The sequence below is a fragment of the Cheilinus undulatus genome, linkage group 10, assembly GCF_018320785.1.
Source record: "Cheilinus undulatus linkage group 10, ASM1832078v1, whole genome shotgun sequence".
Lineage (NCBI taxonomy): Eukaryota > Metazoa > Chordata > Actinopteri > Labriformes > Labridae > Cheilinus > Cheilinus undulatus.
This window is the reverse complement of record NC_054874.1, coordinates 39999262-40025630: the sequence shown is the minus strand read 5'-3', so window position 1 is coordinate 40025630 and position 26369 is coordinate 39999262. Positions and strand designations below refer to the sequence as shown.

The following is a 26369-nucleotide window of genomic DNA, read 5'->3' as shown; positions in this document are numbered from 1 at the left end:
CAACAGGAAGAAGGTCCACCATTACAGGCTGAAAGTGAGCATATAGCCACCTATCAGAGCAGACGAGGACATTCTCTCACCAATAAATTGATTCTGCCCCTGCACATGGGTACAGTAGTTAAGATAAATAGCCTGATCAACTGATAACCATAGCTTGATTTGATATACATGTTAATGCACTGACTGACTCAGAATACTCAAAATAATGAGTTTTTTATGTTGGTTATTCAAACATTTTAAGAATCAAGAAAACAAAAAGGTTAAATTTGTCTGGCATTCTGTCAGTGAAATTTCTTTTCACTTCTATTTCTGGAAACCATGCAACTGTCTCAGTGATATTAGATGAATGTTATGCAAGACAAGAAATGTCTTCCTTTTTCCATTTTAGTTTGAACATGACCCCAAAAAGAGAGCTGCACAAGAAAATCACAGCTCTGTCAGAAGTTGAAAGTATAAAACCATGGCTGCCACCATCTTACCCTGAAGCTCCTTTTATAATTGGTGCATTCTCTGATCTCATCCAAAATTCTGGGATTGAAATCTCTCACCCTGGCTTACTTGACTTGCTAGACTGTGCACATGAAGGTGCACAGGGAGCAATTGTCCCTGCCCTTTTGCTCCTGGGTGCCCTTTCAAAATGGCAAATCAAAACTCTCCCTTTTCTTTATGTATTGCCTGACTCTATCAGTTGACCTAAGACAGAAAGCCTAAAATCACACATTGTTAAAAAAAGAAAAAAAAAAAACACTCCAGTCTGTCTTTACTGTCATGTAAAAGAAATGCATCAACAACAGGCCAAAAAGATTGTTATATCTTTCTATCATTTAAAACATTCAAAGGTCACAGCACCATTGTATTTTCATTTTGATCAGCAGAAATCTTTTGGTAAGCTTTGTTTTTAATTAAGAAACAAGTTTATGAACATTCACAGATCTGGCTTTTATATTTTGTGGGTCTTAAGAGAAAGAAACCCTAGCAGTTCTTTAGACCTGAACAATAAAAATCTTTCCTTTGAACCTTTAGTATTCTTTTAGAGTACAACATTATTAAAGACTGGTCTACAGGACCTAAAATCTATAGCTGACCTTTCTACATCTTCTTTTTCCAGTGATTAGGATATCGGCTCATAGATCCACGGTGTGTAATGTCTGTGCCACTAGAATAGTTCTTTTGTAATTACGTAAAGTAGTCTCAGCTGTTTTGCAGTGATAAAAAGTTAGTGTTACAGCTAATTGTGAGGCAGATGTTGTACCTGACTGATCAGCTGATGTTCTAGCGTCTGTGTGGATTAAGCTTCGATTTGAAACACACTGAAGCTGCATTCTCTGTAAACATTACAGCTCGTTATCCTGTCAATGATGTTTCTCAGTTCATTTAACTCCCAAGGTCTGCTGAAAGCACAGACATGTGTACCTTCAGCTTGTTTTTTCTCCCCTTTCACTGTGGAGGAATAAGCCCCCAATGGAAAGTGACTGCAGATATCTGACACAACCACACGTTTATGTCTGGAGTGCAAGACTATGCCATGAAATTCTTAAGATTTAGAGTTAAAGGATAAAACCCAGTGACTGCAACACCACTTACAGCTCAAATATATCCTCACCTACATCTGTATCACTCTAGAAAGCAAGTAGGCAAGGACCAGAGAGTTGGGCATATTTGTGAGTATCAACAACTTTGTTCTGAGGAATCTGTGTAGCCTTTTACCAAAACACTGAACAGGGATGCAGCACTTAGAGAATTTAGTGGTACTGTTGTAGACTTAGAAACCTTTTGTTTCAAGATTATTCAAAATGTTATGCATTAATCAAAGTCCCTATAAAGTAAAATACAAACGTGTCTTAACACACTACAAAAACATAAAATCACCAAGCAGTTCAACCCAGTACAGGCTGGGCATTTTTTTTTAATTCAAGGCATTTTTTTTAATTCAAGAGGATCGTATTTTTCCTGAGTGGCCGTGGCTTAAGCTCATTGAACCGACACGCCCACACCATCCTAGAGTAGAATTTACTGCCTTTTATCACTCTACAGGGACTTCAATTTCACAAAATTACTAAGGTAAAAAAATGTAAAAATAATATGGAAGTTTTATGCTTAATACTGATACTTTTTGAGAACAACTGCAAGAGCAAGCAGCGAGAAGAGGCCACTGTAATTATGGCAGAAGAGCTTAGTGTGGATGCTGCTAAAGTGCCAGTTTAATCAGAGCTTGATAACATTTCTTCATTAAAAGAAGAACAAAGAGCAGCAGTGAGTTGTTTTCTTTTCAAAAATAACAAAAGTCGTGTACTGGCATGTCTGCAGTCGCCATGGTTGGCGTTATGCAGTTTTTTTATGGAGTCTACTCCTTCGGTAGAGGCGCAGGCACAGCTCTTTAGCTACATCATGTGTTTTGTTGCTCTGATTGGTCCGTAAAGATGTGACAGACAGAACATTCATCCAATCACCTTCCAAGTTTTTTCAAAGGTTCTGCCCTTTTCCAAACGCTGTGTATGAGTGGTTTACCAGTTGGATGTGTGAAACAAATCCATCTGGCGTGCCAGGTTCCTCTGATTGGACTTGCAGTAGAGATTTGCATAGATTTTTTAATATTTAATTTATAGTACAGAAATTCTGCCACCAGGGGGCTCTCAATCAAAACAATAGCAAGAGATGACGAGCATATGCTGCTCAGCTCCTCACACCTCCACTGTTTACTTCTTGTTTCGAACTGACGACTCTTCAATAGAACAGCACTCTTTAAGTTGCACTGGATGGTAAATTGGCTTGAGCTTTTATAGCACTTTTCTAGTTGTGTGCTACTTAAAGCGTTTGAGTACACTGAAGGTGAATTGTAGAATGGTGAGCTGATCCTAGTCATGCTCATTCACAGGTCACTGACATGGCAGTAGGAGAAATTTGGTGTCCTACCCAAAGACACATCAACATATGACTAGAAGAGCTGAAGATTTGAACCATGACCTTTTGGTTGCAAGACAACTGACTCAGCCTATTGAGCCACTGCAACCCATATTTTCAAAGAATATAGTCCCCAATTCAAATCAGGAAGTAGGCAACGGAAGTGGAGGGCAGCGTGTCTCTACTTGGCCTTGAAATGAGTAGTGAAGTTAGACTGATGTGGGAGGACATGTTTGTCTACATTTAGGGTGGGTGATCAAAATCTCTGTTTTGACAGATTATTTTCATTCTGATTTTTAAAGCCAATTTCTAAGTTATGGACCAAAAAACCTTTTTTCCTATGCAGTGTTTAAAATGCAATAATACTGTGTTAAAAGTAAACTTGCCATTTTCTTCTGCTCCAATCTGTTGGTCAGAGCATGACAGAAAGAGCAGGTTAACATCAGCTTTAACAGCTGTAACATCAGGGTTAGATCTGTTTCTGCCACAGCCTCACCTCTGCTGGCTGCGGTGTGTCTAATGTCCTTTGACCTGTTTGACTCTCAGGATACGGTTTCTTGAGATTGTCTAAAGCAGTGGTTTTCAAAGTGTGAGGCAGGCGCCATAGAACTTCAGGGGAGGCGTGGAACCATAAACCAGAAAAAAGGTGATTTGCTTTGCTAACTTCAACTATGCATGGAGCAAAATGGATAGACTTATAGTTACTATAGGGACTATGCTATACAGTCAACTATTCAAGTCAGGATTTTCCTGCAATGGTCCCAATGATGCTCTCAGTCACAGTGTTTAATATGCAAAGATGTACAAGCTAATGTCAGCATAAAGCTGTGTAAACCTTGGGGTCATCTTAATACTGAGCAAAAAGTCTAGTGACCAAAACCAGGGGAATTTTTAAAAGGAAGTGAACGAAATTTCTGTCACTGATCAGTGCACCTGCACTGATCAAAAGCAAGGATGGTCTGCTATTATGCACCCCTGCATCAACTGTACAAATGAAAACATATAGCTCTCACTAAATAAGAGGGAAAGGCAGATGTTTAAGGACATTTGCAGACCAAAATATCAAAAATATATTAGATTAGATTAGACATAAATATTTATGTGGGTGAGGTCCACCGAATGACTAATTTTCTTCTTGGGGGAGGCTCACTCTCCGTCACTTTGAAAACCCCTGGTCTGAACGTTTGCCAACTTTTTCAAGACTGTGCAAATAACTATTCTATGCACCCTGCAAATTCTATGCACCCTGACAATTTTCAAAAACCCAAAGCATTTCCATTTTAGCCAGTTGGTGCTCCTTTTCAGGACTAAACGTTAAGTTTCAGTTTCATTTCGAGCCATGACCTCGCACCCCACTGGAAAGCCGAAGAGGTGGAGATGACCGAACATAAAAATATAAAACTAGATTGCAATTATCAGATTTCTCAGCTTTAGCTGTCATCGATACATTTTATTTTTCACAGTCTAAGATCATCCTATCATGCAACCCTACCCCATCTAAATCAGGGGGAACAATGATAACAGTCATAAATTTCATTTGTTTAGATTCCCCTTGAGTGTCCTATTGGCTATTTGTTTATGTGATGTTCTTGAAGAACTTGTTTATTTAATTCCCTTCAGACTCAAAGTTTCAGCAGGTAACCTGACACTAACAGTGTCCCTGTCTATTACATTTCCCTTGGCTCGTTGTGCAGGGTGGGGGTCCTGTAAATGGTACATCAAGCTTTGTGTCTGATACTTTCGCAGGAACTCTTTTCCTGGCAGGTTTTGCAGATAGGTAATCTATAGTTTTAAAAAACTTCCTCATGTACTCAACTGCCGCCACACTGCTTATTTGACTTGTTTCATAGGTGGATGCCATAAAGTCATAACGTTTAACGCTGGCTAACCACTTCATCACTAACATTGAGCCTATTCTGGTTTTGATGAAAGAAAATTACCGGTGGTTATTAGAATAACATAAAAAAAGAGTGTAAAATGTTGCCGATGAGCTCAAATAAGCATATGTAAGACACAAGATACCATTAATTTTTACACAACTACTGATTTGTTTCTTTAAAGTTGTCATGACGTAGTACTGTGGGGGACTCTTCAATTTTAAGATCCTAAGAGAGGAAATGCACTGATACGACAGGTGAGTCACAATGTATAAAGCTGTCCCATGTGATCAGCGGTTTGACAGCTGATCAAGTGTGATGGATGTTTTACTGCCAGGGCCGTGCGATGGGGGTTGAATAGGATCAAGCCTGCGCAAGATTATCATAAAACCTGCACAGTGTTTAGGCCTTTTTTCCCCATCCACTATGACAAAAACATCAGTGAGTCTATATCTGACAGTGACAAACTGACAGCTAATAATCTTTTCATTTCATCAGCTCCAACTTTCAACAAAAAGTTTGGTATAGGTCCATAACCTTGACTCATTATAGAGATGATGTATCTAAACTTCACAAAGCTGACAGAAAATTGAGGACATAAAGTGAATACATTGACAAGCACAATGTGGGTTCTCAGAACTGTTCTGGGTGTTTGAATTTCATGCTGGGTTATTTTTTATTCCATTTAATTTCAGAGGGTTTCGTGAATTTTGGAGAAAATCAGTGATTTTATAAGGCCGTCCTCACTCCATTTTTAACACCACTCTTCAAACATTATAATTGTTTCTTTTTCACAGATTCCAAATCAAGCTTTTAATCAAATAATAGATGAGTGGTTGCCAGAGTGGACACCCAGGGATGACTTTGGGATGGGGAGGCAAAAGACTAGATTGGTCTTTTTTTCCCTTGTAAAATTCCACCACAAACATCAATTATAGCACCCACTACATACTACATAACATCAGGATGTCTGGTTATTGTGCCTCTGTTTCTGTCACACTAGAAACACAAGTCTCTATTATTAAAATCTTTTCATGTCATGTTGTTTTTAAGCAGTAAGCAAATTTTGTTCTCAAAAATTTTACCAGTATCTTACCAGTACTGCAACTGGTCCTTGGAGCCCTCCTACTTGACCCCACCATTATAATCTGAATGACTAAGTAGCAAGATATACTGAGAGGAGAAACTAGCATGTAGTAAACCAAAGACAAACTGTCTGTCTGTAACAAACACAAATGTTGACATGTTCATTTTAATGGGATGCAAAAAAGTCTTTTAATTAAACGTATTTGCCGACCGGTGAATCTAACAGGCAAGGAGGATGCAGACTGTGAAAGAAGGTGGAGCAGTGCATTTGCAGTGTCACTACAGGCAAAATCCTTTGTGTCCATTTTAAGATGTGTTCTTTGTAGGTTCTTTAGAGTTACACTGCTGTGGAACAAATACATATACATATTCACATTTACTGCTTTGTTTGGATCTCTCTGGGTTAGCCACCACAGAGCAGTCCTCTTTCTTATTAATATTACTGGTAATAAAAAAACAAAACTTTGAAATATTTTAGCACAGCTTCTTAAAAATGAATTTGTCAGGGAGGTGGCATTATGCAGACTTACAACACACTGCAGGGCCCTCAGCAGAGGGCACGCGCAGTACACAAAGTGCCAGTCCCTGCGGAAACATATAAAAAGTACACATAATGAGCAGTATTACCATGGGGTATTTCTGGGAAATGATGCCAAGTAGAATCATTAATACTTCTACGACAGTATTTACTTCATTTGCACTGTATTAATGTGTTTATTATGTCCGCTCATTGTTAATCTGCAAATGTTTATAGCAATACATTAAACTTTTGAGTTCATAAGTCATAGCTTTTATTGATTAATTTATATTTATTGACATATTTGTCACCATGATGTCGTTTGCAAGAGTGCACATTAATCAACTTAATTGCAATGCACCTCAATATAAATGTGACGAAATCAGCACAGTAATTAAATATCATTAAAAGGCGTCTTTATTCATGGTGTTATTTATTGACAACAGCTCTAATAATCTACATTTGATACTGATCAGATGTTTTAAAAATTGATTTTTTTTTTTATCAGTATGTTGATTAAAGAAAGTGAAAATGGATTTGCTAACCAGAGTCTGCACATGTCTTCCAGACATACTTGGTTTTAAAGGTGAGCTGTATAAAAAAATACACATTTTATCAACGTTTATAAAGTCAGTGAAAATTAAAAAGCAAAAGGAAAAGAATAATTCAGTCCAACAAAAGTTTACCTTTCTAACCAAACCTCTCTGTTCTTCTTCAAGGTCATCAAGCAAGAAGGTCTGTCCAAGGATGTCTCTGAGTGCACACTGTTTGACCTGCTCAAGTACAACGATGTAAATGATGACGAGCACCTAACAAAAGAGGAGTTTTATACAGCTTTTGGTAAGTTTGAAGGTTTTAAAAACATTTCTTCGGTCTTTTAAACAAACTGCAGGTTTTCTGTATTTCATAAATCTGAACAAGGCTGCAATGAAAAGTGGTGACTTTGGCAGCTCATGAAATTCTTGTGTTCAAATCTTCCTTGTTCTTAAGTTTACTTATAAAAGCATGAGTAACTACATTCTCAAACACCAGTCCTTATCAGTATGTGTCTTAGTGTGTTTTGATTAGTTTAATTATTTATGGTTTTATATCATAGGGTTTGTCATGACATCATAATAATAACCTTAGAAAAGAAACCAGTAAACACTACAGCAACAAAAACCTTGTGACACCTGTCCTAAACACCTAAAACTGAGTAGGACTGAATTATTTCTGGTTTATAGTTGCAAGAGTGAAAGAACAGTGGTGAGTTTAGAAGAAAGCCTGGGGTTGTTTTGTGGTAGTTTGATTTATATTACTTTTATAAGAAGGGAAGGACATGAAGATGAACATGGCCTTGACCTTTGACTTCCAAAATCCAATGAGTCAGAGTAGTATTTTTTTCAAAGTTTGCAGAAAATCTCTAAGAATTCTTAAGACAAGTCATCCACAAACAAGGATGAACATGAGGCCCAGTGATCTTGAGCTCTGAATCGTGAAAAATCTGAAAATTAATCAGATCACTTTTGAGTCAGAGTGGACGTTTGGGCAAAGTTTGAAGTAAAAAGGTTCCTGAGAGCATTTCTGAGAAATCACCTTCACATGCAAGGACTGAACATAAGGCAAAATGACCTTGGTTATGACCTCCGAAACCTAATAGGTTCATTCTTGAGTCACTGGACATTTTTGAGAAGATATCGTGTTTACAAGAATGATCCAGACGGATGGTTATCGCTTGTGTGAAGGCATATAAATGACTGAGAACCATTACAGCTTTGCTACTTTAGACACTTTCATTTATCTGAATAAAAAATATTGCATTGCTTTAGAACACAATGTATAAAAAGTTTGAAAGTATAGAAAGTTTTTGAGACCTTAGGGTCCAGTGTCTCTCTAATTAGGTGGAAGGGACGTGGGTGTGGAAACAACAGAAATCTGGTACAGCATGATGAATTAATTTCCACATTTTAATTAAACCCCAAATCCTGAAACACCTGCATCCTCTCTTGCTCTTCTGTTTTTAGCATAAAATCAAAGTCATCTTTCTCAAAGTGTGTCCTTCATTGAAGCCAAAATCAAGCAGCAATCAAGTTTAATTTTAAAAACTGAAGAAGCAGCTATCTAGTTAATAACATTTGTTGGCACTTACATGGAAACAAATTTAAGAGGCTGATAAAAATTGGACACTGTTTGGAATCTTGCCAGATAATAAGATGTTTTTGTTGTAATCTCAACCTTCAAATTATTTTTCCACCCTGGTAATTAGACTAGAAATTAAAAAATGGACTTGTTCTGAGGATACTGGGTCAAGACTTTAAGAGATGATCGTTCCAAGCGAACCCCTTCTCATTAGGCCACATAACGATGACAGGTGCACTGCTGAACCAAACTTATTTTCACCAATTTCCACCTTTTGTTTTCCCCTTGCGCTTCCTTTTACGATTCTCCTTGTCTGACATTTTCAGACGGCTCAGTTTCCTCTGACAGAGTATCCTCTGACATTTGGCTGGCTTGGCACATTTAGGAGCCAGAAGGAATTCATAATCAAGCTTTATCTCATCAGCTCTTTGTATTTTAAGCATTTCTGAGAGCAGACAAAGTCATGAGAGCAAATGGCAGAGTGAAAAGCCTCATCTTATCTGCTATTCTGCACATCATGCGTGAATGTGTGGGAGCTAACAGCCTTCTGGCAAATCATGAAAAGGAAAGTTACCTCAGCCCAACCAGTGGAGCCTGTATTTTTTTTTTGAAGAGTAAAGTTTTCTAACTCCTACTACTTCCTCCTCAGTTTTTAGATCTTTTTTGCAAGCTCTCAGCTTAACTTCATGCATGGAAATAGGATATTTAATGATCATAAATCTTACCTTCTGAGGCTGAGTTTCTTTCAACCTGACGTCCTCCCTCTCTTTTACTTCCATTCTTCATCTGTATGTGCCTCTTAATGTTGTCATTTAGCAACAATAATACAAATGATTGATTGCAACAGCCCTTTTATTTAATCCTCAGACTGTGATTGCTCATATATTCAGATGACTTTGAAAATGGAGGATTTAATCAGGCAATAATGGGCTTGATATTAGCTAGTTTTTGTGTTTATGTCAACAAGTCTACTTGTCTTTAGAATTCCATTTATTTTACTGGAGTGCTCTGAGCCAGTTTACCTTTGTTCAGCCAATACTGGATTTATATCAGCACTTCATGTACTTTGAGATCGTCGTATTTCAAAGATGGTGTCTTCTTCACTTTATTCAGCATCAGATCTACTTTATTCTGCAGGTGCTTCAAAGATGCCTGTGAGGCAACTGTAAAGGAGAGGTTAGGTAGTAAGGTCAGCAATTCAGGCCTTTTAAATGACTTACAACGGCACTGAAGATTTCAGCTAATCCAACTTAGAACTAATGAATAGATGAATAGAACTCTATTCATCAGTGAAAAGATTAAGCACAACCATGCTGCAAGAAGCTAAACAAAAACAAAATAATAACAGCTGTAAAGAGTTGTAACAATATTAAAATTTTACATCATGATAATCATGACCTAAGATATCACAGTTATCAGTATCATCACGGCATAACTGTAATTTTGTTGATTCAAATAATGTCATCAATTTTGATATCAAAAACACCTATAAATCAAATTATAAGCAGGGGGGTAAGACTTTACACTTTTACCTCGTAGAAACAAAACTTTATCAAATGTGCATTAACTGGTATTTTGTGGATAAGCTTGTCAGATTCTTTCATATTTTGATACTTTTTTTGATACCACATGCTTTAAGTGACATATTATCCATATATTATGCCTATGTGTAGATCTGTGAGAGGTAGAACTGAAGGAAAGCCACCCTTAGGGTAAAGGATGGAGTACAATAAAATGTAGAAATGAGAAATAACTTATAATCTAAAGCAAAATTTCTGCGACTAATAAGATATGTTGGCTTTAGGACTGCATGATATTGGATTTCTGCAAATATCCGATTTGTTGATATTTCCACCCCTTAAGTTGAAAAAGTTACAACCTAAACCTTGAGTCTCTAAAATGCTTTACAGTTTGAAGAGTGTGGATGAACAAAGAAAAAGACTTTGGTTGATGTTGGTCTGTTGGTCCAGCTCAAAACTCAACAAACTTGATCATATATACAGCCAGTATTTACAGCCAATATAGCCTGATACTTTCAGCCAATACATTGGTGGTAAATATTGTTACACAGCTACACTAACCCCACCTACTAATATCACCTGACTCCAGGGCTAGAGAGCCCGTAGCCTAGTGCCTTACCCTTAGTGATGCATTTATGTGTACTTGTTACCTGAATATCCCTCTGTGAATGTACCGCCCTTAGACACCACTCATGCCGCTACCAGCTCGCTCTCGGTTGGCGAACATTGGCAGCCTCCTGCAGCCAGCCTGCTCTCGTAGTTTTCCGTTCAGTGATGATGTGCTCCCCACATCTGTGTCGTGTCGATGATGGAAAAACCCTAATGTTCTGAATCAGTCTTGTTTGTCTTCGGAGTTGTGAGTTTCAGCGTTCTCCACACTTGGTGTCCGTTACTCTTCAGGCTCCCTTCTCCACCTCCACCAGTGTATCTCATAAAGGCTGATCAGTCAGAGCCACAACACCCCCCACTGTCACGTCAGTCATGACCCTGCTTCTCTCTGCCTACCAACCACACTTACCGCTATGAGACACTAACACCAGACCAGTTACCTGAAACATTATCATAACAATATCCAGTGAAATTTTAAAATCTGCATATTTGATCATTAACTTTGTAAGCTAATATCAGGTTGTTAATGTTGTGAATTCATTAATTGATCACAAAATATGATAAACTGAAGCTTGTAAATGTCTCTTAAGAGATGAAGTGTACAATTATTGATTTATTTAGTGCAATGTGGTGTCAGTTTCACTTCTTGTCAATCTTTTCACTGCTTTAAACTTTATTTTTAATCCCTTCCTCTGTTTATACCCTGAAGACCAACATACATGAGTCATGACATAATGACGCTGTGAGTCAAATTGCCAAGGGTATCTATTGGAGAGCACTTTATTTTGGTTAATTAAATTATTAATACTTGACACCAGCTATATTCTAATTGTATTAAACTAATCAGGACAAAAATATATTGCCATATCCATATATTGCCCCAAATTTAGGAATCAGCTTATAGAGTTGAGAAATCTTCTGTGTCGCAACCAGATCAGAGTGCTGCTTTGATTACCTTGCCTATATCCCAATAATCATCAAACATCTATATCATCATGTTACAACATAAATGCTATTTGGAAAGGCATTACTTTTTATTATGTTATTATGGCAACTTAAAAACACCATTCTGTCAGAGTTACTGAGCGTGGCCAATCTGTTTGATCTCTTTGGTGTTTTTCCATCGAAAAGTACAAAACAACAAGACAATAAACACAATTTTAAAGCCTCATTTTTATCTTTAATATCAGAAGAAGATATGGATGAAATGAAATGGCAGATATTTTCAGTCATGATTTCAGGTGCTTCCTTGAATGCATGTCACAACATCATGTGGGTTTCAAGTGTTGAATTATGAGGCCTCAGAGCCCGGGGCGAAAAAGGTTGGCAAAGTTATAGTTTTGCAGTTCATTGCCAGCATAATCCGTGAGTGGCAGCTGTTAAAATCAATGCAAATACCTTAAGCGCTGCTATAAACTGAGCACCGTCATAAAGTAAATCGGTTGATCCGCTGCATCCAGAATTACGGCGCAGCTTGAAAAAACGAACAGCTGTAAATTCAGAATGACTCCCCATGAAAACGGCACCTGTCCGACTACTCTACTAATAAGGACCCTTTGCACACCTTAGTGGAATATTCAAAGCGTGGCAACATTGTTTGTCAGGACAGCAGATAAGACTTTAATGTGCATGCATTATTCATTCCTGCTTTGCATAGATGAGAGGGGGGTTGAGAATCAATTTGCCTCAGCTAGCAGTAAGGAAGCTGTCTGGCAGAAGTGATGTCTTTTAATTAGATGATGTTACAGATATGAATGATGTCTGCCATGCTGCTGATAGTCAGCCCCTTGTCATCGTTGAATAATTTAGTGAATGATGGCCTGGTGCATCATGGGTAAACAGATAAGGTGTCATCTATCATAAAATGTCATTAACTTTTGGTAGGAGAATATTGCCATACAGCTGCATTGACTGTCAGATATTAACATCAGCTTTTATTAGCCCAGAGAAGAACGCTTTAAGTCTTCACTCTAAATGAAGAAAACCTGAAAGAACAACAGAGTAGTAGACAGAACCATTACCATCATTTGTTTTACTGAAGTGTATGAAAAGTTTTGAAATCACGGTCTTGTGATTTGGTAAACTCAACCGTCAAATTTTCCAATACTTTGATACTTTTCAATACCATGAAAATGACCTAAAGTCCCAAATCAGAATAAATATCGATGATATTTTCTATTGTTTGTTGCTTCTAGTTTGAGTGCTTACCACCATGCCTTCCCAGAAGGCCAACCAAGGCTTGGCTGGTCCATCATTATATCATCCCTTGTCAAACTGCACATGCTTAAACATGCAGATCATTACGGGGACGGCCTGAATAGTGCAAAAGGAAGAGAAAGAGAGATAGAGACCCTGTGTTGTGGCCCTCTGTGTCATTGTTATTTTTGTGGCATTGTTCTTAGCAGGAAAAAAAAACAGCTGAGTGTAACTGAGAGGCTGTACATTACATTTCTATTTCTTAAACGTTCTGAGCTCACAGCAGGGCTAAAATAAAGTGCCAGTTTTCCAAGGTAGAAAGTTTACACTTAGATTGAAGGAGTGAAACAGAAATGCAGCCTTAGTTTAGAAAGCATGCAGGAAATGCAGTACAGGTATTCTCATAACACTTGTTGCAATTTTTATTTGTTCCCCTTGCTGATTTTCTCCAGAGCTTTAAATCTAAATAACACTTTTCCTGCAGCCAGGTCCGGGGGGGTGGGGGGGTGTCTGTCATCTGCAGCAGAGCAGTCAACATCTGTGATCACTGTTACATAAATGTACAGAAAGGTCAGGTTCACAATTTGCCAGGAGTAATATCTGCGTCTGAATGCAAAAACAGATACTAGGTACTATTAACGTGTCCAAAGTTTTTCTGAACATTTTGAGAAGCAGTCAGACAGAAGGCTCCTAAAATCTGCCACACACATGCCAACTGTGACTGAGTCCCTGTGCCAGTGGTCTGTTTAAGCCCTTTGAAGATGGCTGGACAATCACAGTGCTTTGCTTCTGCACCACAGCTTAATGTTATTAGTTTGGGTATACCCTCTAAATGCATCCTCTAAGTGTCTAGACACGCTGCTTCACATACGACAATGAAAACCAGGAGCAAGTGCTTGGAAAGAATCCTATGTCTGAACGCTCCCTCAGGCAAGTGTGTTGGCTTGACTCTCATCCCAAACAAAACCGCTTTTCAGCACAGCGGACTTTAAGTTCACCTTGCTTTTTTAACATGTGAAAAGGCGACATGCTTTACAGTAGACTGAATTGGAGTCTGACAGTAGCAGCTTTTGTCCTGATTGATGTACCACAGTTGGGACTTTTTTTCTAGCTGTCCTCCAAAGTGCAACTGTCAACTAAGCACAATGTGATGGATATAAAGTTTTTGTCTTCATTAGACAACACGTATCGACTCATGGTAATGACCTTAATTGTGCTATTCTACTGAGCATAGTGTTAATGCTATCAGCACTCCATTGTGGGACATTTCTCACCCTTGCTTGCTGTTTCTTGGGTGCCAAGATATTGATCTGAACCCTGACTCCTCCTGACAGAACACACAGCCAGGAGATAGAGCTCTTTGATTTCTGCTGAGGCTGGAAACCTTGTTATACAGTATACCTGGTTCATTCCAGAGGGACTGCTTGGAAAATAAAATGGCCTGTAATGTGATCCATCATATTGAAATGTTGATGTGGTCCTCAGATTACATGAGGGGATTCCGGTAACACCACTATATGCACTGTATGTTTTGATGAGGGATGAATATGTTCAGTATATTAACTCACATGCATACAGTTCATAACTCTAAAATGCTCACCTTGTTCTCTTTGTTGTATTCACAGAAGGGTGGATTCAGACAGAGCCTTCTGTAGTGCATGTTTCTTTAAGTTTGCACACAGACCAAAGATTGCAACACCAACCTTATATAAGTGAGGGTAGTGTAGTTTAGTGCAGCAACAATTCAAACCAGACCAGAAAAACACAACAACAAAGAATATGTTGGAAAATGATGGGGTTTTATGATGAACAATTGTGTGACTTTGTTTAGAACATGTGTGTGAGGTTAGCTTGTGCAAGCAAATGGACAGACACCTACAACAGAACAGCTGGCCTAAAGGTCAGTGGGCTGACTGAAGGACAGGTATCGGTTTTATGAAATATTTAATGCCCTCTCAGATGTAAAGGGCGTCTTTGAGTATATGGGTAGTGAGGTTTGTATCATTTAAAACATGCAGATCTTTTTAAAATGTAAAGGATGTATAAATGAGCCTTAATGCTACAGATCTTAGGTTTTGCAAAGCTTATGCATTTGCATCCTCTTTCTCCTACACGCAGGAAGCAGCTTTTGTTTTTTCCCTGTGTGAAATCCAAAGTCAAAGCTTGAGATTTATTTTCATGCAAAGCATGAACTTTCTCTAAACCTAACAATTGTGTGCTAACAGCAAACCAAAGTGTGGCATTTTCGAAATAACAGCCATGTGTAATTGGGGTTGACCAGTTATGGTATCAGCATTGTATTCTACTGATCACTGATGAAATTAATTAATTAAAAAGTCAGCTAATGGCTCTGCTGCATGTGTCTTCACCTCTGGCTCAGTTGCCACTCTCTTTCCCTTACCAAATGCCCGCCCCCCGCAACACTATCTGATTGGCTAAGACGTCACATGAGATCTAGGCAATCAATACTGCAGCCTAACAGAAGCTGTTTCTCAAAGTCCAGGATCTGTAGGATCCTCCCTCTGTAGGAAGAATCCTACAAGTCAGGTCCCTCTGAGGTAGTCCAGAGTCCTCCCTGATAACTCTTGAACACACATTTGTCAGCAGTGATTTAAGCAAGACACAGGATCAGCTGTGCTCCGATTTTTTTACCAGCTGCCACACAAAGGATTTAAATTTTTAAGCACAACAGAAGGGCGCTTTTCATTTCAGCTGGCTACTTCATGGCAGCAGCACCATGAAGTTGTCTAGCCTGTCAGACTCTGAAGACATTTTTCACCATAGTGACAAATGTCAGGCCAGTTGGCTGGCCAATCAAGCACAATCAATACCAATGTTAGCGAACCAGTTTCTGGTAGCTTTGGCTTCACTGTCAAGTCCTGCTGGAAAAGGAAATCAGTACTATAAAGCTTCTCAGCAGATGGAAGCATGAAGTGTACACAGTGGACCAACAGCAGCAGATGACACAGCTACCCAAACCACCACTGACTGTGAAAACCTCACACTGAACTTCAGGCACCTTGGATTCTGTGACTCTCAGATCTTTCTCCAGACTGTGGGACCTTGATTTCCAAATGAAATTCATAATTTAGTTTCATCTGAAAAGAGGACTTGGATCAGGGAGCAACAGTCCAGTTCTCTTTGTCCTTTGCCCAGGGGAGAAGCTTATGACATCATGACACCAGGAACACCTGGCATTTGTAACCCATCTCCTCAACACATCTGTGGTTGGTGACTCTTGACCCTCAGACTCCAGCCTCAGTCCACTCCTTGTGAAGCTCCAGCATCTCCAGTGCATTTTCATGTAATAAAAGCAGATTAAGGTATTCAAAGGAAGCCCAGAAGCAGAAGGAGAATACTTTTAACAAACATTTAGCTTTTTATAAAATGCCATATTCAAGGACAGTTTTATCCTTTTGAAAGCACATCTATAGGAATCTTTATTTTGTCTAGCCATAAAAATAATACTCATTTATTTCTATGACTCTTTATAAACCAACTCAGCAGCGTTCCTTAGAAAACATAAAGCCCAACAATACAATATGCACCAATTATTGAATAAAACAGAATACTTCCCAGATTAAAAGAAACACATAAAACAGTGGATGAATGAAACGATTAAAGGTGATACATAGAAAAAAAGATTGAATAAAAGAATACAAATTAAATCAATGGATGCATAAAGGGAACATATAAATAGAAAAAGCACCAGGGATGAAACAGAGAATTTACAGGAAGACCTTTTGATGTGGATATGTCTTTGAAAGTGATTTAAAGTAAGATACTGATGTAGCGAGTCCAGTCAATCTGGTCGTACCACAGCTGAAGATACCAAACTATGCTTTGTTCAATCAGGAACACTTTTCTCATATGTTTACCATTTTAGTGCAAAATGGATTTACAGTTTACTTCACTTGGAAAAGCTTCTACTCAAAAGATGCTTCCTGGGTTAGTCAAGCAGCATGCTTTGACTTTCCAGGGAGATCATGAAACCCCCATATGGATAGAAACATCTATGACAATGAGTGCTGAATACACTAAAAAATAGTTCAAAAGCAACTAATCTATAGCAGCATGAATCTGAATATGAGGGTGCAACAAGCTTTCTGCTATAGAGGAGGAAGCTGGGGTGGAGGAGGTTAAGCTTTGCCAGCAGCAGCAGCAGCATGGTCCGTCAGCAATAGTGCAAGCAGGGAAAGAGCTATGATTGGTTGTAAAAGTTGGGATGCGATAATTTGTATCAGATGGCCTTCAGCTGATCACGACTGGGCATATGACTACTGAGTCCTGCATGAACTAACGCTGAGCTTCATCCATTGTCTGTTAAGTCAAAGTTGTAGTTTTGGTCAAAGGTATGGGAGATCGCTATCACTGGCAGAGGGAACGTGATGATCAGGGTTAGCAATCATATCATTAAATTACTGATGTTCAAATACTGATGTAGGAAACAGAAATGTCAACCTTTTTACCTGATTTGAGTTACAGGATTGTATCATGTCTGTCTGTAAAGTTGTGATTTTCTTCTTACTTTGTTGAGCTTTCTCCCCAGCAGCTCTGTGTTCCTTTATTGTTTCAGTTCATCCAACAGATTTTATCCCTCTCCTTATTGTCTTTTCTTGTAATGCGAGACAGCTTTAGACTTGTTTGCTTCCAAGTCTGAAGTAATCCCTACATTTGCAGAAAGTTTGCCAAGCTTGAAAATTAGTTGACTTACACTCTCTACTTCTGTAAAGTTTATAATTAGACATCCAAACCAGCCTCCTCCAGAGACGGCTCCTTCCATTAAGATGAGGTTTGCTGTTATTCAGCGACCATGGCACAGCGACAAATTAATGGATACTCAAGCTTTTTCCTGTCAAAACCCCTGCTGAGCATTTTCTACACAGGCCGCAAGAGTGGTGTTAAAATTGTTTTATAATTCATGGTTCACTTTCTAACATGTGAGTTTTCCATCTCCTGAATATATTAGAGAGATTTCAAAGAAGTTAAATTACTTTTTTAATTCTGAGAGAGCTTCAACTGAAGCACAAAAGGCAATTTTCTCAACAATTCTTAAGGGAGGATTGTTCTCTTCCTCTTGAACTTGAAAAAAATGAAGGATTTGTGTGTTTTCAAAAAGTTGTGTATTCAACAAAGACCATATTATTTTTAATTTTAATAAAAAGCATGCTATTGCATTTCTCCTGTGTATCCTAATCAAGGTCAAGAAAGAGCAGTTAGTTGGAAAAGGGTGTAGTCGACTCTAGGCTCCTCATTATGCTCATTTAAATGGATCAGATCACAGTTCAGCAAAGAGCTGCAAAGAATAAATGGTTTAAAAAGAAATTTGTAAATGTAAGTAAAAGTTATGATTGGTTAGAATATTCACAGGTTTTAACAGGGCTGTACAGGATTTAGAAATAACGACACAGTAGACAGAGTCACTGCAATTCCAGAGGCTGATCACTGGTGTCAGAAATCGGTCTGAAGTATGTGTTAAGAATCCAGCTACGGTAGCTCATTCTGTCAGTTTTATCACAAACTTTTTGGTCTTGAAAAGCTTGTAAAGCATCAACCCTGTGGTGCACAGTCAAGCACTAAACATCTTTTTTCAGGACAGCCTGGGTTTTAAGAATATGTGTGCTGCAGAAATGTCACTTGAATTTGAAAAAGTTATGGGACTATAAATACAAAAGAAGATTTTTATGTGTGACACACAGTAAAAATCAATGACTATGAGTTTTTTGCAAAAAAATTTTTCTCCCATCTCTTTTGGACCAAAGAATTAGAAAATAATCATTCTGTCACAAAAGGTCTTCAATATATCCACATATTTACAAAAGGAGTCCTTGTGTTTTAGGGAATTTGAGTTTTTATTTAAAGCAGTTTCTGTCTGCAGTGAGTCCGAGGGACGAATCACAGCCTCTCTGTGTCTCTTTCTCTCTTTAATGAGTCATTCAGGCTCTCTACTTCAGATTATAAGCTTGTGCACATGTGCTGTTTGGCAAGCATGATGTGGTGACAGAACAGCCTGCTATTGGTTGTCCCAGCCCAGTCACACTGCATTCTGGGTTACCATCAGACAATATGGCATCAGGCTACCTCGCTTGCAGCAGGAATGATTGAAAATGGATTATAAACGGATACAAAGACATCCAATGTTGGACTTACTGGTGTGGATTTAATCTTTGAAGACTCCCTGAAAGTCAGCCAAGTTCTAGTCTCACTTAAGTTCTGTGAGAGCTACAAAGGCATGGATAGCATTATTAGAATGACACAATGGAGAGCTTTAAGAGGAAAAAACAAGTGAGTGCCTATGATTTACAGAAAAAAACATGCCTTTGGCCCTTTGAGAGAGTTAAAAATTAAACTGAGAATCAAAAAAAATATTTAAAAAACTGCATTTAGTAAAAAGAATGAAAAACGGTTTATTTACATGATATTGTTTTGATGTCCGGGTTTTAAAAAGTCAAAACAAAAATCGTATCACTAAGGCTGTCACATTTTTTTTTCGATGTCTATGACCTGGTACAGTTATTGTGAAAAAAGAATAATGTTACAGCCTCAGTGATCTTTTTTTTTTTTTTATTAGAAAAACAAGACATTAGCAAACCAATCGTCATCCATTTAGCACTTTTGGTAAATGACAGACGAGTATCAGAAAAAAAGAGAATGGAAAATGAGAGATGGAAAAAGAAAACTGTTTTTTCCATTATAATTATTTCTTTTATGTTGTCAATTTAATATCAACTTGCCTGAAAGCCAAAGGGGATGTTTTTTTTTCCTTGTTTTGTTTTCCTATTTTTATGGTAACTGGGGAACAGCTTGCTTCTTGATTTGGGAAGTTTCATTTCAATTTCAAAATCAGCTGGTCATAAACTACACTGACCATCTGAATCGGAATAAAGCAAATAAACTTTATGTATGAAAACCCACTTAGACTTAATTGTCCCCAAGGGGAAATTCCTTTTCACAGCACAATTTCCATCTGATACAAACAAATCAGGAAACAGAACATTGACAAACCACATAACAGAAAGCAAACAATAACCAAAGTTCACACACTGGCCTGTTCCAGCGAGGCCTTTTGTTTCAGAGCAGCTACAGCAGCGGGGATCAAACTCTTCAAAAAGCGAGCCCTCCTTCACCTAGGTGCTCCGTATTTGACCAGAGGGCAGTGGGGTGAGATGGATGTTTAGTGGGTGCTTGTGTGGGTTGCAATGTGTGTAATGGCTCTTCTGTTCAGATCTGTTAGGCTGGGTGTTGGGAGAGCAATTATTTTTGCAGCTGTAGTGGTAATACGAGTGAGTTAACCACTTTTGATTTTACATCTGCATCTGGGCCTGAATTTCATTTGATTTAATAAATCAGTTATATTGCCTTGAGGGGCAGCAACAACTGTGAAACAAATTCTGCAACTTGTTTTGAATTGTTCCAGGTCTGACTTTTCAAACCAAAACAGGACTGGGGTTATTTTACATTTTCTGTTCACCAGCAGCTGCCTTCTGTATTTTTTTTCTTAGCTCTCTTGCTTTTTAAACAAACCACACAGCGTACTGAGGCTGCCTCTGCTCCTCACTCGAATTAAAGGGAGAGCTGTTTTGTTAGTCTACAATTTGGATTTTGCGATGCATGAGATGAATTTTGCCAAACTTTAAACCAGTCAATAGATGATTCAGGGAAAACTCTGCTCCATTTTGATGCAATTGCTAAGGGAATTTGTATTTCCTTTAAAAATGTGCTGTAAAACATAGATACATGTCCTATAGAGAGCCCTAAAAGTTTCTTTAATAACACCACTATAGGAGGAAGAACAGGTGGCCTGTCTGTGAGAATGTTAGTAGCAACTATAGCAGATTCTAACTGTTGAAACAAAAAAGTATTGGGTGGCAATTAAGGGGCTGTGTCCATAGGTTGTATAATCCCAAATGTCTGTTGGGGGACAGGAAGTGAGAGACAGCCATTAGGAATTTATGGGAACAGAGGAAGGTTATAATTTGAGCTCTCACTGCACTTATCATCAGAAATTTTTTTACATATATTCAGTACAATTCCTACACTTAAAAAAAAAAACTCAGAGTTTTACTGATTTACCTGTGGAGGTGATGAATATCACAAAGTACTCAGTCCTGCAGAACTCCTCAAGTCTCACATTGTCTAGCCAGATGAAGTGAGACAAGGAATCTTGAGGAGTCTACTACTACTGAGTCTACTGAGCTAAGAGGCTAGCTGAGCCCATTCAACATATGAAAAATCCCTCATTTTGTCACAAACATGAAGCGATGATGTACTATCAACAAAATAAACCTTGTGGGGTAAGAGACCAAGTAATTATGTGCCATTAACAAATGAGCATTTCCACAAAACCACTCTTAAATGTGATCCAGGGTAGCTAGCTCCAGTTTGAGTGTCAGTTTCCTCTCCTCCATCCTTAGTTGTTATTTAGTCTACATTTAAAAAGCCAAACTGGAACAAAATGAACTATGTAGGAGCCAAACAACCAGCTCTACTAAGCTGAACCAAATGATCTGGATCTTTCACAACAAGAGAGACTGGACAGACATCAGCTGAGGAAACACGGACAAGTCTTTTTAAATTTCTGCCTGCTTTCTCCTTGATATTTTTTTTATTTTTTTTTTACTTGAATACATCACTACTTTCGGGGTGCAAAAAAGGTTTAAGATTTAGAATGTTTTTATTTTTGCACTTTGAATGCTTGGCATTGTTGTTAACTGGACAGAACATGGCCTTTTGGTGGCATTTATTTGTGCAGAAATTACTTCTTGCCCCCCAACAGGTTGTTGTGTGATGTCATCTGCAAAGACCCTCTAGCTTGCTTTTTCTCGCTGGCAGCGCTTACTTTACATTCAATGCCCTCTGGGCTAGCTGTTGTTGCCATGCTTAAAGCACTCAGTTGAAAACGGTTCACTCATTGGAACAGCGCTGTGCTCGTCAATGTCACTTCTCCCTCACTTGCCAATTAAAAAACCAGGAAGAGGCGGGGCTTCTGACAGTAGTGGTACATTCCCTGGTCTTCCTGTGTCAGGAAAGGATTCCTTTACATTGTCTCCATGTCCTCTGTGGGATATTTCCCTGAAATATGAAAATATGAAGCCCACGGCTATTTCAGCACAATGTTACAGATTCCAGCAAGGAAAGCAGGATTCATTTTTTGTAACGTAGCAACAAGGAACGTGATTGAGAAGTGCTCCGAAAATGAGGCTAAAGGCGCTGCCAATGCTAAAAATGCAGGCTATGGACACAGGCCCTTTTATGTTTCCATTAAGTCCTAGAAACTCCTTAGTCTTGAGTTATTCATAATATCTCCAAAACAGAGAATACCCAGATTATATATCACAGGACTGGACAGAAATGACTTGTTTAACAAGTTATTTAGTTCATAGCCCCTAAAGAGATTTTTGAGCTTCACACCCTGTTTTGGGAGCATTTTCATGAAAACACGACTCATCTACAAAGTAAATGGTGTGTTTTTTTCCTACTTTTTAAGAGCAGCTACTGCAGTGTTGCATCTAAAAACAAAAGGATAACTGATGAATAAATGACAGCTGAAGTCAAACAACTAACATAGAATGAAACTAAATGAAGGAGGATCAACAACAGCAGCCTTTCCAGAAGCCCACACCCCTTCTCTGGAAAGCTGCATCTTTCTGATACTCCCTGCTGTTTTTGAAGCCCTAACTCTTTTTTCCCTTTTGGCATGCTTTGTGAAGTTTAATCTTTCTACACAGCTGTTGGAATTGCATAAATCAAAATTCCACTTCCTATATGTGGTGAACTTAACTTTATTGATAAGGATCCGTCACTTTGAAGGCAGTGACGCTGTTTCAGAGGTCTACGATTTTGTGGATTCAGAGAATGGCGCCTCACACATCAGACGGACCTGCTCTGAATTCACAGTTAGAAGAAAACGCTCTTTCTGAATTTATTTTGTGGCCCTCAGACCGAGAGAGGTTCAATGTGCTTTTCTGGCTGTCAGGATTGTTTAGCAGTTCACTGTAAACAGATTGCTACATTCCTCCTCTTTTCTCAACATTTACCATCTCCTGTCAGCCAGTCCAAGGTGTTGGCATGCACTATTTGCAGCTCTGCAGCTATCCAAGTGTGCTGTGAAGCTGATGCTGGTGTAAAACAAACAGAACATACAGACAGTTGGATGAAAGCTTACTGGACTGTAGCACTTTGAGTTTTTTTTTTTTTTTATGGAGAAAGGAGGTCAGTGCATGTGCTAAATATACAGATCTCATAACACAAAAATGCAAATATGCCTCCAGTACTGCTTATTTGTTGATAGAACAGGCATCAGTCAACTTTAAACCCAGAATTAATTAAAAAAGCAATCTGATGCAGTAGGAAGAAATACAGGCTTATGTGGTTAAAATACAATGGAACCACTAAATCACAGCCTCTGCTGCGCTATAGCTTAAGTGCTCTATGATTTACTTATTGCAGTGAGATAGGGGATTTTTCATTAGTTGTTTTCCACAAGGTAGCTGTGATAAAATTAATCCAATTAGAGCTCCTCTCAGGCTCTGTTGCATACTAATGCCGGCCCTCCCTGAGGATCTCTCCCAACAGCTGCTTTAGAAACAGACTGAAGGCTGTTCAGCCGGAGGTAATGCACTCACTAAGGCCATTTGTTAAAGTTTTACAGCCATCTTGATGTTTAGAGTGTTTGTGGGAGGAGGGAGGAACAGAGTAATTATTAGCCTCTCGCCCTTTGCGTCACACCTGTCATTTTTGCATTTTTAAACATGTTTTACCTATTATCTTGCAAAAAGACAAACTTTTCCTCCAGTTGTCTCGACGCAGCAGTACGAGACAGGAGATGATGATAGATACTGAAAGACCGGCCACTGTAGCCATGCCTGGAGTAGTTTCCTTGGAGTGGGAATGTTGAGAGCATTTTAAAATAATCTCATTTAAGTGGAAAAGCTCAGAATCCACATCAAAGGTAGTCCTGCCTTTAAAATGCTGCCAAACTTCTCTAACCCAAAGTTGAGCTGCCTGGTTTTCAAATAAATAAAACATGAAATTATTTTGATAAATCAGGTTGTGGACATGTGGAGTATGATGGTCTTAGGCGATGTTGACTGGAGTTACTACCTTTAAAGAGGCTCGGTGATGCTAATTATGAGTCTGATGTTGGGATAACATTTACTGTTAACTGTTAACCATAAGGAGGAACACATCATACAAAAGCAACACTGGTGGGATTAATTTAATCAACTTATGTAATGAACTCAGGAGTTAAACTCTCTCACATTACCTTCTTTTCTCTCTTTGATTTCTTTGATTACTGTGAAGTACTACTTCCCTGATGACTAGGGGTGTAATGAGAGCTCCTAGCACAAGATCTCACAAGACTAAAATGTTCAAGATTTATTTTTGAGGTGAACAGACTGCATATATTGAACAGCAGCCGCCATGAAGTGGCCCAGTTGAAGTGGAAAGTGCCCTGATGTTGCATTCCTGACACTTTAGAATTGTTTAGTGTGGCAGCCAGTTCAGAAATGCAGCAGAGCTGACCCTCCCTGATCCGTTTGAATCGAAGCTGATCTTCCTGTTATATATTCTTTTATCAATCTGGACTAAGGACTTCCTCAGCGACCGACCACAGAGAGTCAGGGTAGGGCCCCACCTCTCCACAGCACTCAGCCTCAACACCGGCTCCCCACAAGGATGTGTACTGAGTCCCCTGCTTTACACTCTCTACACACATGACTGCACCTTCACCCACCCAGGCAACTCCATCATGAAGTATGCAGATGACACGACAGTGTTCGGACTCATCTCAGGGGGAGATGAATCTGCGTACAGGGATGAGGTCAAAAAACTGTCATCATGGTGCAGCATCAACAACCTGGTCCTCAACACAACAAACACTAAAGAAATAACAGTGGACTTCAGGAGAAACAGATCTGACCCTCAGCCCATACACATTAACGGGGACTGTGTGGAGAGGGTCTCAGACTTCAAGTTCCTGAGACTGCACCTGAATGATGACCTGACCTGGAAAACCAACACCACAGCGCTGATCAAAAAGGCACAGTAGCAACTCCACTTCCTGAGGGTCCTGAAGAGCAACGCCCTGGCTGCTGGTGTCCTTTAACAGATGCACCATTTAAAGTGTACTGGAATACTGCATTACCCAGTTTGGTTCTCCAGCTGCACTGCTCAGGAGAAGACAGCTCTCCAGAGGGTCATCAACACAGCTCAGAAAATAACTGGCTGTGCTCTCCTCTCCTTAGAGGAGCTGTTCAGGTCCTGCTGCCACAGGGAGGCCCTGGACATCCTAAAGGACTCATTCCACCCGGCACATCACCTGTTCCAACTGCTACCCTCAGGAAGACGGTTCAGGAAATTAAGAACCAAAACTAACAGACTGAAAAACAGCACCTATCCCAGAGCAGTTTCAATAATAAATGATAATTGCACTGAATGGAACTGCAGACAATTTCATTGAACCTGTGTACAATGACAATAAATGATTTTGATTCAAAGGTAAAATGATACGAGGAGCCAGTGTAACGTCTCGTTGTCTCATGAGCTAAGTGTGTTATCAAACCTCTGCTGTTGACATAGAGTATGTATATGATTTAGATCTGCAACTATACAATTTGCTATGATTTAAAAATCAAAGAGCTGAGATTCTTTAGTCAGAGTTTATGAACTGAAAGCACTTTTGGGTTAATAATGCCACAATTTGAAATTGAATTGCTATCTTTGGGTCGTGGATTAAAACAACAAAACTAAAGGAATCTTCAGCTGTGGAAACACTGACCATGATAGTATAGACCACACATAAATAATTCATAAAGAAGAATATCATAATTCAGTTAGAGCTGCGACTAACAAGTTAAATGATAACTGACTGAGTCAATCATGTTTTGGGTTAATCAATGGATCAGGTAAAGAGACAAATTCATTTTTATCCCTTCACTCAATAACAGAACATGGACATTCAGGCAATTGGGTTGTTGCTTGAACAACATTGAGCTGTTAAAATGCTAGGGAATTATAAACAGTTATTCAGTAGAAGTTAAATGATAGAAACATTCATGCTTGTTACTATGCCAGCTTTTGTTTTTCTATAGCTTTACTTTGATGACCTCTCTTCTGCCTGTATTTTGACAGACAATAAAGAGGTCTCAGTCGGAATATCATGGATTTCAATCTTGTTTCTGAAAACAAAACTCATCACTGATTTATTTCTAATTCAACAGAATCTCATTGTTATCATGAAAGGTCTTTGATTAACTTTTAACCTGGAACTGTTCATTAATTATTGAATTACTGCCATTATAAAAGTGACCGTTACATACAGCCAATTTAAACAGGTTAATACTTCACACATGCTCAACTGTTTGCATGTGACATGTGCAGCTCCCTGCCTCTGCAATGACATTTAAATCAAACAACATAACACATCACAATCCAGTTCACTGTCACTTTAGGTGGGTATACCAACACCATCAATATATGATATGCATCATGATACAGACTGATTCTGTGGAGTAGACACACCCTACACAGAATTCACTGCAG

At 38.8% G+C, this 26369-nt stretch overlaps 1 protein-coding gene across 2 annotated transcripts in view; it reads left to right on the top strand.

Annotated features, from left to right (window-relative positions):
* fstl5 (follistatin-like 5) overlaps nucleotides 1-26369 on the top strand; it is a 314218-nt gene that overhangs the window by 166310 nt on the left and 121539 nt on the right. For both annotated transcript variants that reach the window (XM_041797754.1, XM_041797753.1), the window contains exon 6: nucleotides 7101-7221. In XM_041797754.1, the coding sequence (XP_041653688.1) occupies nucleotides 7101-7221 (121 nt within the window). The remainder of the gene's footprint in view (nucleotides 1-7100; nucleotides 7222-26369) is intronic.